General features: G+C 36.0%; 1 protein-coding gene across 1 annotated transcript; it reads left to right on the forward strand.

Moving 5' to 3' along the window:
• Window positions 1–310: 310 nt before the first annotated feature.
• On the forward strand, window positions 311–5,069 carry LOC137717705 (flavonol synthase/flavanone 3-hydroxylase). Its single transcript, XM_068457156.1, has 3 exons — window positions 311–862; window positions 3,396–3,723; window positions 4,724–5,069. Exons 1-3 carry the CDS (start codon window positions 390–392, stop codon window positions 4,934–4,936), a joined length of 1,014 nt encoding a protein of 337 aa, XP_068313257.1. The 5' UTR covers window positions 311–389; the 3' UTR covers window positions 4,937–5,069.
• The last annotated feature ends 7,799 nt before the right edge of the window (window positions 5,070–12,868 follow it).

A 12,868-nucleotide genomic window follows, 5' to 3' on the forward strand; every position in this document is an offset into this window, starting at 1 on the left:
ATTATTTTTTATTCAATTATTATAATTATATTTTACAATAATTTATATTATAATATATAATTTCCAACAAATATATTGAGCGCAAGGACAAGTTTTAAAGAAACTCAACTTATTGTGTAGAGAGATGATAGCGGTGGAAATGGAGACAACGTCACTCCCCTTTTATGGGTATTGTGAGGGAGGACGGTTGAACTATCTAGCGAAAAGGAATGAGCCACGTCCTCTTCATGAATGCATCTTACCTTCTTCTGCCACATATGTAAGTTTATATATACAACACTTCACGTAAAGGGAGTGTGACCATAATATCAGATACACAGAAGTCCAAAGCCCTTCATATAGATTGTTCACCACCTTTCTTTTTCTGTTTGTTTTTGGAGTTTCAGAAAATGGGAGTGGAGTCTGTGGAGAGAGAACGCGAAAGCAATCAGGGTACAATCCCAGCTGAGTTCATTAGGTCGGAGAACGAGCAACCGGGAATCACAACCGTTCATGGGAAAGTCTTGGAAGTACCAACAATTGATTTCAGTGACCCTGATGAGGAAAAGCTCATCGTCCAAATTACTGAGGCCAGCTCCAACTGGGGCATGTACCAGATAGTGAACCACGACATTCCCAGCGAGGTCATAAGCAAATTGCAGGTTGTTGGGAAGGAGTTTTTTGAGCTTCCACAGGAGGAAAAGGAGGCTTATGCTAAGCCTCCGGACTCCGGCTCAATAGAAGGCTATGGGACAAAGCTCTTCAAGGAAATTTCTGAAGGTGACATTACGAAGAAAGGGTGGGTGGACAATCTGTTCAATAAGATTTGGCCTCCATCTGTTATTAATTACCAGTTCTGGCCTAAGAACCCACCTTCTTACAGGTTAGTCACACTTTGTTTTGAGTGCCAATTACCTCTCCTGAGTTTAGGAGGCTAAATCTCCTAAGCAAATCACATAGGCCGTTGAATTAAAATCCAACGGCTACAAACAAGAATCTTCTCTAAAAATTATAATAATTGTAACATCCAACGTATCCGTGTGATTTGCTCAGAAGACTCTCCTAATTTCAGAAGAGGATCCTGATCCCTATTTAAATGAGGTTTACATATATTTTATTCTTTTAGTTTGGGTTTTATATATTTTTTCTGTGATAATTTTTTCCTCGATGTTCCTTTTTCCAACGTTATTTTTTTTTTTTTTTTTTGACAAATTTTCCAAGGTTATTATATATGAAAACTTATACATATAATTAAAAATAATATTACAAGTGGCCCACTATTATAGTGATGAAAAGTATTGTTTGCTCTTACATTACAGTGCTTGTTCGAATCCTATCAGTTTCTTAATCTAACATTAATCTAATAAATATATCGTTTGACAAAAAAAATAAAGAATAAAATCTTGGTGTCAAATATGTAATATTAGTGTCACTTAGTTCTCCAGTTTAATGATATTTTTCTACACTTGTAAATGAGAGGTCTTACAATTAGCACTCTAAATTCTCATTTGACATTCCAAACATTTTATAATTAAAAAGAAAAATATATTTGTCAGAAGTGTATAATGAGACATTTTTTCCTTTTTTTTCTTTTTTTTTTTTTTTTTGTCAAAGTAGAATGAGATTTTTTATATTCTAATAACAATTCTAATATATATATATATATATATATATATAATATATATATATAATATATATATATAATATAATTTAGGACTCGTTTGAAAATGCTTTTAAAATGATTTAAGCGTTTTCCTTGAAATTGATTTTGGGTTATAAGTGCTTTTTGATAGTATCATCAGATATGTGCTTCTTTCAAGAAGTGCATAAAATTGTTTTTTGGAGATCCACTTGGATTTTTATTAAGGATTGATTTCAAAAATTATTTTCACAAAAAATACTTTAATTATTTTAAAAACACTTTCATACAAACCCTTATTACTATATTTGAATTGTGATTATATAAATTAAGCAACAAGAAACTTTCAATTAAGCAAGAGGTCATTGTTCACTGAAATACACCGTGGTCGTCGTCAAAATAATGTATGTATTGTTAATTGTTAGGATAAATTACATTTTATCCCCTTAAGTTCAAAATTATAATTTCGTACAATATCTTTAAAACATTTCAATTTCATATAATAAAAATTATTTTATTTCAATTTCATATGTCTGTCATAATTTCTGCTAAGTTCTCAGTTATCTGCCCATAGAATTTATCACAAGCATAAAAGTTAAGAAAAAAAAAAAAAAGAAGAAGAAAATAATATGGTAAAAATATTTTTTTAAACTTAAAAAAACGAAAAAAAGCAAAATTTCATCTTCTTGAGCAAGTTTCCGGCGCTCATCCTCACCCTCCTTCTCTCTCCTCTCCCCACTCCCTCCGTCTGTCCCCCTCCCTTCACCTTCACCACCAAAACCACAATTGAGAACCCAACTTGAGTCCAAAAACCCCAATCGAAAAGCTTGCCCGAGGTCGACGAAATTACACAGCCTGCAAATCCAGAGCTCCTCCAAAACCTTGAAACCCACCCCACACAAATCAAAATTCCAAATTTCCAATGGAAATTACGAAATTAAGAAAGAAATATGGTGATTCTGATTTCTGAATTTCTGATTAATGAGTTGATGGCGATTTCTAAGCCGACAAGCGAGTCAACTCAGTGAGCAAAGCGAAGACGCGAGCAAGCCAACTGTGAACGAGTCGACCATCAAAGGCTACGTGCACGTCATGATTAGCAGTAGTAGTAGATCCATCTGTGGCGTCTTCAATTTTTTTTTTCCTTCGAACTCCTGCCTGCCCACATCCCGCTCCAGATCCGTCGATCTCCATCCCAGAAGCCAAAAACTGAAAAATTCCCAAAATTTCCCACACTCAAAACAAAAACAGAGAATCCCACATTTTCTCTCATTTTTCCTCCAACCAAACACGTCATATTATCTTTCCCAAACAATATCTAGAGCCTAATCCACCCATTCCACTTCAAATATAATGTGCATATAGCATCAAAATTATGATATAAAAAAATTTAATCAAATCACTAAAAGGTATAGATGTTTGATCTAAAAAATTCAAAACTGAAGTGCCTACGTCAAAAGATTCCTTAAATATTTTTGTAGTTGTTTGGCCATCTGGTTTAAGTTTGGTAGTCACATCAACACAAATGTGAAATTTATTTTTACTATGTTATCACCTAATGGTTAACTTACTTAACAAAGTTTTTAACAATTGTATGAAATTAAAATGAAATAATAGTATATGTATGATGTTGAAAAATTATAAAGATGTTGTATGAGATTACAATTGCATCCAAACCCGAGATGTCCTTCAATAATTCTAACAAATATTCTTTCAACAGTAATAGAGCAAATGGAAATAATTAATAATTAACTATTTAAAATTTGATGGGGTGCAGGGAAGCTAATGAGGAGTATGCTAAGCATATGCACAAGGTGGTGGAAAAGCTATTTAGGCTGCTATCTTTAGGGTTAGGACTTGAAGGACAAGAGTTAAAGAAGGCTGCCGGTGGTGATAACTTGGAGTACCTTCTCAAAATTAACTACTACCCACCATGTCCTCGCCCTGATCTTGCCCTTGGAGTGGTGGCTCACACCGACATGTCCACCGTCACCATTCTCGTCCCCAACGATGTTCAGGGCCTCCAGGCTTGCAAAGATGGCCGTTGGTACGACGTTAAGTACATCCCTAATGCCCTTGTCATCCACATTGGTGATCAGATGGAGGTACGTATTTATAAACTACTTACGGTAACCCACCTAATCATAATATGCATGTTGCTCATTAATACAAAATAAAAAAAAATAAAAAAAAAGAACCAAACCTTTAATTAACACTTTTAGCGCGTCATTTAATACTACACTTTAGGATTATTCATTCACTTATAAGTAAGATGTTTTAAATTTAAAAGTCGTAAATGACGAGTTTAGTACCGATTTATTCCTCCACTTTTAATGTATAAATATACCTTGTCATCCACATTGGTGATCAGATGGAGGTACGTATTTATAAACTACTTACAGTGACCCACCTAATCATAATATGCACGTTGCTCCTTAATACAAAAAAAAATAAAAATAAAAAAAAAACCAAACCTCTAATGAACACTTTTAGCCCGTCATTTAATACTACACTTTAGGATTATTCATTAACTTATAAGTAAGAGGTCTTAAATTTAAATATCGTAAATAACGAATTTAATACCAATTTATTCCTCCACTTTTAATGTATAAATATATCATTGTATAAAAAATACACCTTCAATCCATAATCTAAAGAAGTTTTAGGCTGTTTCCCCCCCCCCCCCAAAAAAAAAAAAAAAAAAGGTAAGTTTTAGGCTTCTAATTTTAAAACCCAAATAAAATTCATATGCAGAAAACTGCAAGATAAAATATTTAGAGTTCCGCAACACCTTTTATAAATACAAGTTAGAAGACCATCACGTGTTACGGTGCGCCTACATTATTGTAGTTAATGGTCTCAAATTTTTGTCATATCCATACATTTACGAATGACTCATCAAACTTGAGAAATTTTTCTGTGTGTTCAGAAGACGATTTGGTATACCAAATATTATAATATAAATGGTTAGAATTTTTTTTCTTCTAAGTATCGAACCACTTATTTCTTGATATTTTGTATACTGAGCCTTGTTTTCGGTACAATGAATACTCTCCATCTAACCTCCTTTTCTAATCATTAAGTCAATTAATTGTGGTGACGTAGATAATGAGCAATGGAAAGTACAAGAGTGTCCTGCACAGGACCACTGTGAACAAGGATAAGACAAGAATCTCATGGCCTGTGTTCTTTGAGCCGCCGGCAGACCACGTCGTCGGTCCTCATCCACAGCTTGTGAACGCCGTTAATCAACCAAAGTACAAGACCAAGAAGTACGGCGACTATGTTTACTGTAAGATTAATAAGCTTCCCCAATAAACAAACACTTAGCACCAGAATAAATAAATATTATGAAGTGGGTGGTTTTGTTTATTTTTCTTTTCCTTTTTTTTTTTGTTAGTGAAGTTGTGAGTGGTGTGTACCTTTTTAATATGAAATAATTGTTTGAATTTGTGTTCGGGTTCAAATTATTTCTTGACCTTTTAGTGTTAATCAATGTAAGATTTCATTTGTGCTAAAAAAAAAATTATTCGAATCTTGATGAGCGAAATCGTACGTAGTTGTATTTGATTGAGGAAGATGAGATTCGGTTTCAACATTCTTATTCCTCTAATTCAAAATATGTTTTTTTTTATTAAAACCTCATTTGGTGTCTATGATTAGATTAGAATGAATAACCACTATATTGAATAAATGTTTATCAAACAATGAAAAATTTGTATCCAACTTAAAACTAGAAGATGAATTAATTCATTTAGGAAACTTATCCATTCCAATTTCCTCTCAAATGGTTAGATTAGAAGGATAAGTTTCATTAATATCTAATCCCGTTTTAATGTACTCTAAATGAAAAATCATTTACCTCTACCTCTAGTATTTCCTAGGATTATATGAATTCTCCAATCTATTACAGTTCTAGACACAACGAAGGTTACTGACTTTCGATGGACGCGGAGCCAACAAGTTCAATCGAACAGTATAACGAGTTTAACGTTACAAAAACGTTCGCTAACTTTGTCAAACAAGACCTAAGAAATAAAGAACATAAAAAGATTTAAACTCAAAACTTCAAATACAAAAATATATATTTTAATTAATTGAATTACAAGTTGTTTGTAAAATATTTATAGTTTAGAATGCGTAATCTATTAAAAAAAGTTATACTTACAAAAGAAAAGAAAGAAAATGAGGAGACGAGTTTGATTGTACTAGACAATATTGTAGTGGAAGTCATATCCCAGAACCACATTTGGAGGAGGTAATCACGTGGTGGTTGGTTGGGGGAAAAGACTAAATATTTCGACAACCAAACTACTTTTAAGGAAATGGTGTAATTATAAATTTCCGGGTTGATGTGTGGGGCTTTTTTTCTTTTCATTTTTGATACAGACGTTTGAGGGTTATCAAAAAGAGTATTTATCAAATATAACTAAAAATTAACTTTTAATTGAAAAAATGTTACTTTTTATAAAAATTTTCAAATATATCTAAAATTTCACTTAAATAGACACAAATACCCTTAAATTTAGCAATTAAATAAATTAAAGATTTTTTAGCTATTGTTGCCTGAAGCTCCGGTCCAACTTCACCTTCGCTTCTACACTCCACCACCACAACCCTATCCCCTTCGACCCCCTCATCATCGACATTGAGCGCTGTCGCAGTTACTGATGCGTGATTTATACGCACACAAATTAAACCCTCTTTTTGACAATTGTAGTATAAGTATAAGTAGGGATCGTTCTGGACCGGGGATTAGGAGGGATTGTTAATCACTTGGATTTGACTCAAAAACATAAAAACAAAGTTAAAAACGTTCACAAAGACTCAAATGACTCAAAACAAGTTCAACAGACTCAAAACTGCCTAAAAACACTAACTAGGCAGTTTCTGACCTTAAACCCAATGTTGGACGAATTTAAGATTATGGCTTGATTCAAACGTAAAATAACAATATAAAACACTATACTAGACTCAAAGAATGCAAAACTAAACTTTAAAACACTAAAACAAACCAAAAGACTCAAAACAACACAAACACACTCAAATCTGCCTAAAAACCACTTTCTGGGCAGATTTGAGCAGAAACACAAATTTGGACGAATTTGTGTAACAAAATGACTCAAAACTCTTATAAACACAAACTAAGACACTTTCTAACTAAATTGGACATTAAAGTAAAGGGGGATTGAGGTTTATACGAAATTAAATTAAATGAACAAATTAAACTTAAAACAGAATGTAACTATGAAATTGATGAAATGGAATGAATGGATGATAGAATAGCTAAGGGGTTCATCTCCACATATGTTATACTTGCATAATAAAATGATTTCCAATTGCATTTCAATAAATCATTAATTCTCAACACCCCAAGTTAACCGTGATGCACTAATTAACCTTCAAATCTTCCTAACGTTATTGAATTGGATGATTGCATACGACAACCCAAAACATTCCCCACAAGTCCCCTACATGATTGCATAATAGAGATACAAGCAAGAATCATTACGCTCTATGAAAATTATAAGTGTTGACGGGGCATTCGTTACTATGATTGCATGAAACTTATGCCAAGAATTCGTTTAACGCGATTGTTTATAAGCAACCTCCACTACTTGTGAATATAAGTTTGTAACTATTAGGTGAAACTCACTTATATTCTAGCGTCAAATTCATGCATGAAAATTAAGTGTGCACTCTCAATAAACATACATAAATAAGTTATCAATCAAATAGTTAAACAAATTGAATCCACAACTTATGAAACGCAATTAGAAGTAATCAAATCAAAATGCAAGCATAAACATTTATTTCGAATCCCCCCCTAGCCAAGGGGGGTTTAGTTCCTCATAACTTTAAAATCAAAGAAACACCTAAACATTCCAACAACTCAAACTTGAATTGTATGAACGTTTAGGCACTCTTCTCTTCCATTCCTCATACGTACAAAACAAAGAGAATTGAATTTAAACATTGAAATCAAAGAAACACCTAAACATTCCAACAACTCAAACTTGAATTGTATGAACGTTTAGGCACTCTTCTCTTCCTCGTTGTTGTATCACAAGGTCTAAGGTGAGTTTTGGGATAGTGTGAAGTGTTTTGGAGGGATGGGGAGTGGTTGGAGTGGTGTTTGGATTAGTAGGGAAACTCACGGATGATTTCTGGTGGTGTTTTGGATGATTTTCTGAATATGGACGAATTTATGGAAGAGTGTTTGGAATGGGTGAATTTCTGGCACAAAGGCCTTATTTCTGTGGTGAATGGATTGTGTATGAATGAGAATGAATGAATGAGTATTTATAGGTGAAATGGGGGGAACATGACAGCTAGGAACTTGGTGGAAATCTGAAATGGTGATGGGAGATGCATGTGGCTGTTTGTGCATGTGATTAAAGGGTGGAAATGCATGTGTTTTGACAGAAATGAAAGGGAATGCACGGTTTTGGTTGATTTCTGGTGGTTGTGAGGTGGAAATCTAGGTGGAAATGCATGTGGATTAAAGCTATGTGAATGATTAAGGTGAATGTGCATGAGTGCATGTGAAATCTGCCAAGATGCATGTGTTATGAAGTGGATTTTCTGCAAATGCAAGGTGAATATGCATGTGATTAAATTAAAAGATGGAATGCATGTGAATGACAGCTAGATATGTTGATGAATGCATGTGACTTGTTTGTGGTGAGTGAATGCATGTGCAAAGCTTTTTGGGAGAAAGGTGGATGAATGTACATGTGACTTAGGTTGTGAAATCTGATGGAATGATGAAGTGGCTGAAATGATGAAAGAATGAGGGTATGCACGGCACAAGGGAAGTGTTGGGTGATGGATGCATGTGGGTTAATTAATTAAGTGTATGATATGATAAGTGATTGATAAGATAAGTGAATGATATGATAAGTGGTTGATAAGATAAGTGGTGAATGATATGTGGTGAATGATAAGTGATAAGTGATAAGTGATAAGTGATAAGTGATGATGATAAGTGGTTATGATAAGTGATAAGTGGTGATGATAAGTAATGGAAGCATGTGAGGGAATGAATAATGAATGCATTTGATAAGGGAATTGGAAAGGTTTAAATGTCCTAAAACTAAAGGGAACAAGGTTCCAACACTTTGGTCTTCAATTTCGTCCAACATTTTGGCGCCAAGCATAAGCTATCCATCCTTAGCCCAAAAGTGCTCCAAAAGTCTCCAAAATGCATCTTTTTGCTCCTTTAGCCCTTTGGACCTACAAACACACGAAAATAGCTTAAAGGACTAAAATAACTAAAGAAACATAACGTAAATGCACGAGAACAAGCCATTTAAGTCGCATGAATATGCTCCTATCAAATACCCCCACACTTATCTTTTGCTAGTCCTCGAGGAAAACAAAACAACAAAAGAACACGAAACTAGACAAAACGAACAAAACACAACCTACACCTTCCAACAATCGTCTCACGGATTTCCAATGCACATGACAAGTTAAAAATCATTAGTCCCATAGATTTTTGTCATCTTCACACTTAAGTACATTCTTACTCATAGTCACCACATATTATTTCACAATTAAGCATTTAAAACTATGTTTTGAATGTAGTAACATGCTTTAGAGAATTTGCTCAAACCCTTACAAGATATGCACTCGTTTTTCACACAGATTTTCTGACTACACACCCTACACTAGGTATATGTGAGAAGATTGATGTAAACATGTAGACGAACACTCACATATGTTATAACAAGGAAAGCATTTTCTGGAATTATTAACATGTATATATATGATCTCATGAATGGAATGCTACTACTTAGAACGAGAACCAGTGATTCCATAAGCTCATATCAATTCCAAACTCCACATTATTGAACACATAACGATCAAGGTAGAAGTCAAAGGTTGTAACGGGGCTTGGGGAGTTGGCTAACAATGAAAGGATAGGGAAAACAAACGTTCTTTAAGCAATAGTGAGCAAAGTATTGAATCAGGCACTTAGAATTCCCTTTAGAACACAGAAGTCAACTTTGAACACCCAAGGGGAAGTCACACAAAACTTAGGGCCATATTCAAACTTTTTGGGCCCTTTCTTCAACAATCACACTTGTGAGTCCATTCTCACTTATTTTCACTCTTTTTCTTTCTTTTCTTCTTTTTTTTTCTCACATTTTTTTTTCTTTTTCCCGTGCCTCCTTTAAGACTTAGGCACATACATACACACAAAAATCCCTTCCCCCACACTTATTTTCTGCAACAAATTAATCAAAAGGAATTCATTTAAGTCATGCTCACTATACTTCAAGAACAAGGGTATAGGAAAGTCCTACTCTAGGTTAGGTAAGGGGTGATGTGGTTAGCAAAGAAAATAGGCTAAACGAGGCTCAACGGGGTTAAAACTAATATATACGAAATATGGGAAGTAAGGCTATTTGGCTATGGTGGCAACAACTTCATCTTGATATATATTATGCAATTCAATGTCATGCTTTGAATGAAACGGATATAAGTTCTAGCATTTAGTTCTATCATGATACAATTGCATTCTAAGTAGTAATCAAGCAAGGAATAATGAGATCATGCAACAACTTTAGAAAACAAAGAATCACAGAAAATAACTCTCCAAAGAAAGTAATGGCTCGAGTCTCACAGGGATGTAGCGTTATTATGAGTTTCTTCCTTCAAGCATGTTACAAAAACGAATTTTTCTTTTATGATTGCATGTGAAGTCATATATTATAACCATAACCAAGCATATACCAAGAGTAAATCAAACTTTTCTCCATGTTTATAACTCTTTTTAACAGTCATGCAATTACAAACCAAATCCTTATCATTGTGTTGGAAGGTACCCTAAGACACAAACACACAAAAACGACTCAAAACACTCTTTTTAGGCTTTTCAAAACATGTTTTTTCAAATTTTTATGTGATTTTCGGAGTTATAAAACAAAACACACTAAAAACACTCTAAAACAACTTAAAAACATCTTAAAACAGCAAGGAACAACATTTGAAGTAATGGGTGATAAAATCCCACGAATTTGCATTAACAACATTAGTTACCCCCCCCACACTTAAATCAAACATTGTCCTCAATGTTTTAAGCATAGATTTAAACAAAGCATAAGTAAACACACAAAAAGCATTTAAACATACTAAACATGGCAGAATGTAATTAACAAAGAGAAGAGTTTAGGGACGCAAATCTGGTTATGGAGTGTAATTCCCTCTTCTCCTTGGTAATTGCATTGAGGCTTTGATCATAGTGACTCCACAGGCTTACTCTTGAACTGGTTTCCGCCCATCATTGATTTTCCTTTGTGCTACTGTTGAACTGGGCAACAGGATTCTTTTGGTCTCCTCCACTTGTTGATTTTCCTTTGTGCTACTGGGTTGGAGGATTCTTTTGGTCTTTCCCGAAGGTCTGAGCTTACCCCTTTGGTCTGTTTCTTTGTTCAATCTTTCCAATTCGTATTGAAAAGGGTTGGAGGATAACTCAGCCTAAGTTTGTCTCCACATGCTTCAATGTATCATTTTCACTTGCCTTACTCGCTCCCCTTTGCAGAAGTGGTCCCTTCTCTGGAAGTGTATCAACCGTTGAAGATGACTACTCGAGAGCAACGCTAGGTAAGCAATCAGGAATAGATTCCAGGCAGTTGGCTCCAGATCGGAAGACTGACTCCAACTGCCGGCTGATTGCTTCTTTTACTTTGCCATGCGAGTAAGAACAAGGACAAAGAAAAAGACAGGGAAAGAGCATGATATGAGATACTTTTGCTTTTGACCTTGATGATATGAGATACCTTTGTTTTTGAAGAAGCGGTGAATGAATCAGCATACTTCAATCCGCCGTTTCCTCCTGGGTCATCTGTACTCCAGGCATCTGGTATCATCTTTGGGGAAGAAGAAAGAATTGAGTATTTCGAAAGGCTTTGCTGGTAGTGCGCCCTCAGAGGTGAGAGAGAGTTGGGCATGGTTCTTCAGGTTTGCCTTGCCATAAAAGACGAAGGTCGACATATATAGAGATAATATCAAATGGTGGTACTATTCTTTTACCCTTGTCGACAAATGTCTCTTCGATATCAGAACGACGCCTCTTCGATTTCTGAGCAGGCGCCCCTTCGATTTCTGAACGACGCCCCTTTGCTTTCTGAACGACACGTGGTAGTGCGGATGCGGCTCCTTTTAACAAAGCTGCACGCGTTTTCTGAAAAGCAGAGAAAGCGTCGCCGAACTTTGCGCTTGTCGGCTAAAGACGTGTAGTTGCGATGATGGCCTCCACGTGTTTTCAGCTTTGTCAGAAATCTTTTGACAAAGTTGAACGCGTTTTCTGAAAAGCCGAGAAAGCGTCGCCTAAATTACGCCGGAAATTCCGGCTTTTTGAATTGGTGGACGCGTCGCCTTGGCTTTTTTATTGAGCTATCGATCACCACAACAAAAACACTCTGAAGATTTCCCATTCTTAAAAATCGACTCCGGCCCTTTGAAATTTAACTCCATCCCTTCTCTTTGAACACTTTTGAAAAATGGCAAACTCATCGAACCTTAGCTTGGAATTGAGCCTTAGCAGTGATACGGGCGCGCCGCGTCAAGGTAACGTATGGCGCCCTTCTTTCTTATCTTCTAACGGTCCTCTCACAGGTGAAGACTCCGTGATGCAGGACGCCACAACAGCTACAATAGTAGCTAGGAACCTCCTCACTCCAAAAGATAGTAGGCTGCTGTCAGGACGGTCCGATGAGTTGGCCGTTCAAGAGTCCCTCGCACTTAGTGTTCAGTGTGCGAGCTCTGTGTCCAACATGGGCCAACGCCTGCTTGCCCGCTCCCGTCAGGTGGAATCATTGATGGCAGAAGTGGAAAGTCTTAAGCAAGAGATCCAGCAGCTTAAGTACGAGAATAGAAGTTTGCATGTGCTTGCAAATAACTATTCGACGGGCATGAAGAGGAAGCTTAATGAGCTGCAAGAGTCTGAAGGTCGGATTCACAGTGACCGTCAAAGGTTTTCGTCTTTCCTCCAGAGGCACCTTTTTCCTGGCTCATCCAGCGCTTGGCCAAGTATTGAGGCCTGGAATGCTCTAGCTCCGATGCCTCCCGCTCCGATGCCTTCCGCTCCGATGCCTTCCGCTTCGATGCCTTCCGCTTCGATGCCTTCCGCTTCGATGCCTTCCGCTTCGACGCCTTCCGCTTCGACGCCTCGTAGTGGGGCTTCACGTAAACAACCTTTGTGAAGCTCCACCTTTCTCCATGTTTAGTATCCTTTTTTTT

This window comes from Pyrus communis, chromosome 15 (genome assembly GCF_963583255.1).
Source record: "Pyrus communis chromosome 15, drPyrComm1.1, whole genome shotgun sequence".
Lineage (NCBI taxonomy): Eukaryota > Viridiplantae > Streptophyta > Magnoliopsida > Rosales > Rosaceae > Pyrus > Pyrus communis.